The sequence below is a fragment of the Somniosus microcephalus genome, unplaced genomic scaffold (assembly GCF_052327205.1).
Source record: "Somniosus microcephalus isolate GS21.2 unplaced genomic scaffold, FLI_Smic_1.0 unresolved_chr1, whole genome shotgun sequence".
Classification (NCBI taxonomy): Eukaryota; Metazoa; Chordata; class Chondrichthyes; order Squaliformes; family Somniosidae; genus Somniosus; species Somniosus microcephalus.
The window spans coordinates 49,548,307-49,554,306 of NW_028225179.1; the positions used below are offsets into that span (position 1 = coordinate 49,548,307).

The 6,000-nt window shown below is 53.9% G+C and overlaps 1 protein-coding gene across 1 annotated transcript in view; it reads right to left on the bottom strand.

Moving 5' to 3' along the window:
* The window catches only part of LOC147094928 (ADP-ribose glycohydrolase OARD1-like), a 200,183-nt gene extending 194,712 nt beyond the window's left edge, over positions 1 to 5,471 (bottom strand). The window contains exons 1-2 of the mRNA XM_085974553.1: positions 5,328 to 5,471; positions 3,373 to 3,522 (exon numbers count right to left, since the gene is read on the bottom strand). Coding sequence (XP_085830679.1) covers positions 3,373 to 3,468 — 96 coding nt within the window. The 5' untranslated portion in view covers positions 3,469 to 3,522; positions 5,328 to 5,471. The remainder of the gene's footprint in view (positions 1 to 3,372; positions 3,523 to 5,327) is intronic.
* Positions 5,472 to 6,000: the final 529 nt, after the last annotated feature.

The window sequence follows — 6,000 nt, forward strand, 5'->3', positions numbered from 1 at the left end:
GTTATGTAGACTAGCCCGGGTTAGGTTAGTGATGTCCGGGTTAGGTAGACTAGTCCGGGTTAGGTTAATGATGTCCGGGTTAGGTAGACTAGTCCGGGTTAGGGTAGCGATGTCCGGGTTAGGTAGACTAGCCTGGGTTAGGTTAGTGATATCTGGGTTAGGTAGACTAGTCTGGGTTAGGTTAGTGATGTCCCAGTTAGGTAGACTAGTCCAGATTAGGTTAGTGATGTCCGGGTGAGGTAGACTAGTCCGGGTTAGGTTAGTGATATCTGGGTTAGGTAGACTAGTCCGGGTTAGGTTAGTGATGTCCGGGTTAGGTAGACTAGTCCGGGTTAGGTTAGTGATATCCGGGTTAGGTAGACTAGCCTGGGTTAGGTTAGTGATATCTGGGTTAGGTAGACTAGTCCGGGTTAGGGTAGCGATGTCCGGGTTAGGTAGACTAGCCTGGGTTAGGTTAGTGATATCTGGGTTAGGTAGACTAGTCCGGGTTAGGTTAGTGATGTCCCGGTTAGGTAGACTAGTCCAGATTAGGTTAGTGATGTCCGGGTGAGGTAGACTAGTCCGGGTTAGGTTAGCGATGACCAGGTTAGGTTGACTAGCCTGGGTTAGGTTAGTGATGTCCGGGTTAGGTAGACTAGCCCGGGTTAGGTTAGTGATGTCTGGGTTAGGTAGACTTGCCTGGGTTAGGTTAGTGATGTCCGGGTTAGGTAGACTAGCCCGGGTTAGGTTAGCGATGTCCGGGTTAGGTAGACTAGCCTGGGTTAGGTTAGTGATGTCCAGGTTAGGTAGACTAGTCTGGGTTAGGTTAGCAATGTCCGGGTTAGGTAGACTAGTCCGGGTTAGGTTAGTGATGTCCAGGTTAGGTAGACTAGCCTGGGTTAGGTTAGTGATGTCCTGGTTAGGTAAACTAGTCCGGGTTATGTTAGTGATGTCCAGGTTAGGTAGACTAGTCTGGGTTAGGTTTGCAATGTCCGGGTTAGGTAGACTAGTCCAGGTTAGGTTAGTGATGTCAGGGTTATGTAGACTAGCCTGGGTTAGGTTAGTGATGTCTTGGTTAGGTAGACTAGTCCAGGTTTGCTTAGTGATGTCTGGGTTAGGTAGACTAGTCCGGGTTAGGGTAGTGATGTCTGGGTTATGTAGACAAGCCCGGTTTATGTTAGTGATGCCTGGGTTAGGTAGACCAGCCCGGGTTATGATAGTGATGTCCGGGTTAGGTAGACTAGCCTGGGTTAGGTTAGTCATGTCCCAGTTAGGTAGACTAGTCCGGGTTAGGTAGACTAGCCTGGGTTAGGTTAGTGATGTCTGGGTTAGGTAGACTAGCCCAGGTTATGATAGTGATGTCCGGGTTAGGTAGACTAGCCTGGGTTAGGTTAGTCATGTCCCGGTTAGGTAGACTAGTCCGGGTTAGGTAGACTAGCCCAGGTTAGGTTAGTGATGTCTGGGTTAGGTAGACTAGTACGGGTTACATTAGCGATGTCCGGGTTAGGTAGACTAGTCCGGGTTACGTTAGTGATGTCCGGGTTAGGTAGACTAACCCAGGTTAGGTTAGTGATATCCGTGTTAGGTAGACTAGCCTGGGTTAGGTTAGTGATGTCCGGGTTAGGTAGACTAGTCCGAGTTAGGTTAGTGATGTCCGGGTTAGGTAGACTCGTCTGGGTTAGGTTAGTGATTTCAAGGTTAGATAGAGTAGCCTGGGTTAGGTTAGTGATGTCCAGGTTAGGTAGACTAGTCCGAGTTAGGTTAGTGATGTCCGGGTTAGGTAGACTAGTCTGGGTTAGGTTAGTGATCTCCAGGTTAGGTAGACTAGCCCAGGTTAGGTTAGTGATGTCCGTGTTAGGTAGACTAGTCCGGGTTAGGTTAGTGATATCCAGGTTAGGTAGACTCGCCCAGGTTAGGTTAGTAATGTCCGGGTTAGGTAGACTAGTCCATGTTAGGTAGACTAGTCTGGGTTAGGTTAGTGATATCCGGGTTAGGTAGACAAGCCTGGGTTAGGTTAGTGATATCCGGGTTAGGGAGACTAGTCCGGGTTAGGTTAGTGATGTCCCGGTTAGGTAGACTAGCCCAGGTTAGGTTAATGATGTCCAGTTTAGGTAGACTAGTCCAGGATAGGTTAGCGATGTCCGGGTTAGGTAGACTAGTCTGGGTTAGGTTAGTGATGTCTGGGTTAGGTAGACTAGTCCGGGTTAGGTTAGTGATGTCCGGGTTAGGTAGACTAGTCCGGTTTAGGTTAGTGATGTCTGGGTTAGGTAGACTAGTCCGGGTTTGGTAGACTAGTCCGGGTTAGGTTAGCGATGTCCAGGTTAGGTAGACTAGCTCGGATTAGGTTACTGATGTCCGAGTTAGGTAGACTAGTCCCGGTTAGGTTAGTGATGTTCGGGTTAGGTAGACTAGTCCCGGTTAGGTTATTGATGTCTGGGTTAGGTAGACTAGTCCGCGTTATGTTAGTGATGTCTGGGTTAGGTAGACTAGTCTGGGTTAGGTTAGTGATGGCCGGGTTAGGTAGACCAAACCGGATTAGTTTAGTGATGTCCAGGTTAGGTAGACTAGCCTGGGTTATGTTAGTGATGTCTGGGTTGGGAAGACTAGTCCGGGTTAGGTAGACTTGTCCGGGTTATGATAGAGATGTCCAGGTTAGGTAGACTAGCCCGGGTTAGGTTAGTGATGTCCAGTTTATGTAGACTAGTCTGGGTTAGATTATTATGTCCGGGTTAGGTAGACTAGCCTGGGTTAGGTTAGTGATGTCCGGGTTGGGAAGACTAATTCGGTTTCGGTAGACTTTTTCGGGTTCTGATAGTGATGTCTGGGTTAGGTAGACTAGCCCGGGTTAGGTTAGCGATGTCCAGATTAGGTTGACTAGTCTGGGTTAGGTTAGTGATGTCCAGGTTAGGTAGGCTAGCCTGGGTTAGGTTAGCAATTTCCGGGTTAGGTAGACTAGCCCAGGTTAGGTTAGTGATGTCCGGGTTAGGTAGACTAGCCCAGGTTAGGTTAGTGATGTCCGGGTTAGGTAGACTAGCCCGGGTTAGGTTAGTGATGTCCGGGTTAGGTAGACTAGCCCGGTTTAGGTTAATGATGTCCGGGTTAGGTAGACTAGCCCGGGTTTGGTTAGTGATATCTGGGTTAGGTAGACTAGCCCGGGTTAGGTTAGTGATTTCCAGGTTAGGTAGACTAGCCGGGTTAGGTTAGCAATGTCCGGGTTAGGTAGACTAGCCGGGTTAGGTTAGCAATGTCCGGGTTAGGTAGACTATCCGGGTTCTGTTGACTAGCCTCGGTTTGGTAGACTAGCCCAGGTTGGGCAGACTAGCCCGGGTTTGGTAGACTAGCCCGGGTTGGGTAGACTAGCCCGGGTTATATTCCGTCGAACTCCAGGCCTACCTGCAGTTTTAGTTCATCGATGGAACCAAATGTTTCCCTGAAGAGTTTCCCAACTCCTGACTTCATTCGGAAGTTCCGGTTCATGCCAATCACCATGGAGTCTGTCTTGGGACAGGTCAAGATGTCACCTGCCACCTCACAATAAAAAAACTGAGGGAAATAGAGCGGAGGATCATCAGTCAGCACCTGCGGGAACAGTGGGAGGCCTGGGCCTCCTGTCTATCCCCACCCCCGGGGGCTGGGCCTCTCATCTATCCCCATCCCCGGGGCCTGGGCCTCGTCTATTCCCACCCCCGGGGCCTGGGCCTCTCATCTATCCCCACCCCCGGGGGCTGGGCCTCTCATCTATCCCCATCCCCGGGGCCTGGGCCTCGTCTATTCCCAACCCCGGGGCCTGGGACTCCTGACTAACCCCATTCCCGGGGCCTGGGCATCCTGTCTAACCCCATTCCTGGGGCCTGGGCCTCCTGTCTAACTGCATCCCCGGGGCCTGGGCCTCGTCTATCCCCATCCCCGGGGCCTGGGCCTCTCGTCTGTCCCCATCCCCGGGGCCTGGGCCTCATCTATCCCCATCCCCGGGGCCTGGGCCTCTCGTCTGTCCCCATCCCCGGGGCCTGGGCCTCGTCTATCCCCATCCCCGGGGCCTCGGCCTCGTCTGTCTCCATCCCCGGGGCCTGGGCCTCATCTTTCCTCATGTCTTTGAGAGACATGAACATAAGGACATAAGAAATAGGAGCAGGAGTCGGCCATTCAGCCCCTCGAGCCTGCTCCGCTGTTCAATACGATCATGGCTGACCTTCGACCTCATCTCCACTTTCCCGCCCGATCCCCATATCCCTCGATTCCCCTAGAGTCCAAAAATCTATCGATCTCTGTCTTGAATCTACTCAACGACTGAGCCTCCACAGCCCTCTGGGGCAGAGAATTCCAAAGATTCACCACCCTCTGAGTGAAGAAATTTCTCCTCATCTCAGTCCTAAATGGCTGACCCCGTGGCTGACCCCGTATTCTGAGACGGTGACTCCTGGTTCTATACTCCCCAGCCAGGGGAAACATCCTCCCTGCATCTACCCTGTCAAGCCCTGTAAGGATTTTAAGGCCTAGAAATTCGGTGGGCTGCGCCACCAGTTAGCGCCCAAAGAGGGCACTTAGTGGGTTTAGTGCCACTGGCCACGCCTCCCACAAAATTTAGCGGGGCGCTAATGGTGGCGCTAGCCGTTAGCGCTGCGCAGCCACCGATGACGTCATCGGTGTGCGCAGCGCGCCGCTACTGCCCCGATCGTGAAATTTGGTAGCGCCACCTGCTGTAACGCCGGTCGCAATTTGCGACCAGTTCAGGGGGGCCAACCTGCGGTGCTAGAGGCGCGGATGTGCGGGGCGGCCATTTTTTTTGCTGGCCGCCTGCCAGCACATCTTCGCGCAGCCGTCCCCGGCTTCCTGAGCTCACCCCCCTGCGTTGTGCCGGGCTCTTTTGCTGGCACTCGCGATCTTAGATCGCGCTGCAGCAGGCCCCTCCCCTTTAAGAAGGGGAGGAAGGCCTGCAGTACTGCAGCGCGCCGTGCTGCAGCGTGTGGCGCTGCGGCACGTTGCGCTGTGAACTTCAGTTGCAGCGCCCCAAGAGGGATGCGGGGCGCGTCGAGTAGCGCCGCGCTTCTGTTTGGGGTGCTCAAACTGAATTTCCGCAGGCGCTCATGACTCCTTCCGGGGCGGTACCGAATTTCTAGGCCTATATGTTTCAATGAGATCACCTCACATTCTTCTAAACTCCAGAGAATATAGGGCCTAGTCTACTCAATAATGCCGAGTGAGACAGGAGGAATGAGGGCTATCAAGGGAGAGGGGCCAATGAATGTCCGATCCATCTGGGTACCCTTGTGCTCCTGCCGTACTCTTGCTGTGTTGCAGACAAGATGGTGCCGCACACACGGTCGATCGGCCCGGAAGCGATCACTCACCTTTTGTACCGGCTCGGGTAGATCAGCGGGGTGATGGAGATGTTCACCCAGCTGGCCGGGATCGACGGCGGGTGAGGCCTACAATAGAGGAATGTCATCACATCAGCGAGGTCGTTAACTCCCCTCCCCCCTACCCCGGCCCACCACGCCCCCACCCCTCGTGACGGCGCCGACTCTAACTGGTGTCCCCAAGGAGTCGTCTGCTTTCCAGTACCTCCGTCAGGTGTGAGTCTGGACATTGATTGTCAGTGGGCTATTCCACTGCAGCAGGCGGCAAAGCGAAGCTCGGTCCCCGTCCACACCTGGAAACATGGCAGTAGGGGGTCACAAGAGCCCTGATTGCGTTCCCCTCCCGCTAGCGCAAGGGCCCACCCCGGCTGGGGTCAGCACAGGCCGGGGATGGAGCCTGGGAAATTCCTGCTCTGCTTGTGCGGTTCATTCCCAAACCACATGGGATCAGCCACCTCCAACACAGGCCGAGGCGTACAGACTATGATCTGTGTGAAGGCGACCCCGGCCCTTCATTGTAAGCGTAGAAGTTAAATGGTGGCAGTCCCTCAGTACTGCCCCTCCCACAGTGCAGCGCTCCCTCAGTACAGCCCCTCCCACAGTGCAGCGCTCGCTCAGTACTGCCCATCCGACAGTGCGGTGCTCCCTCAGTACTGACCATCCG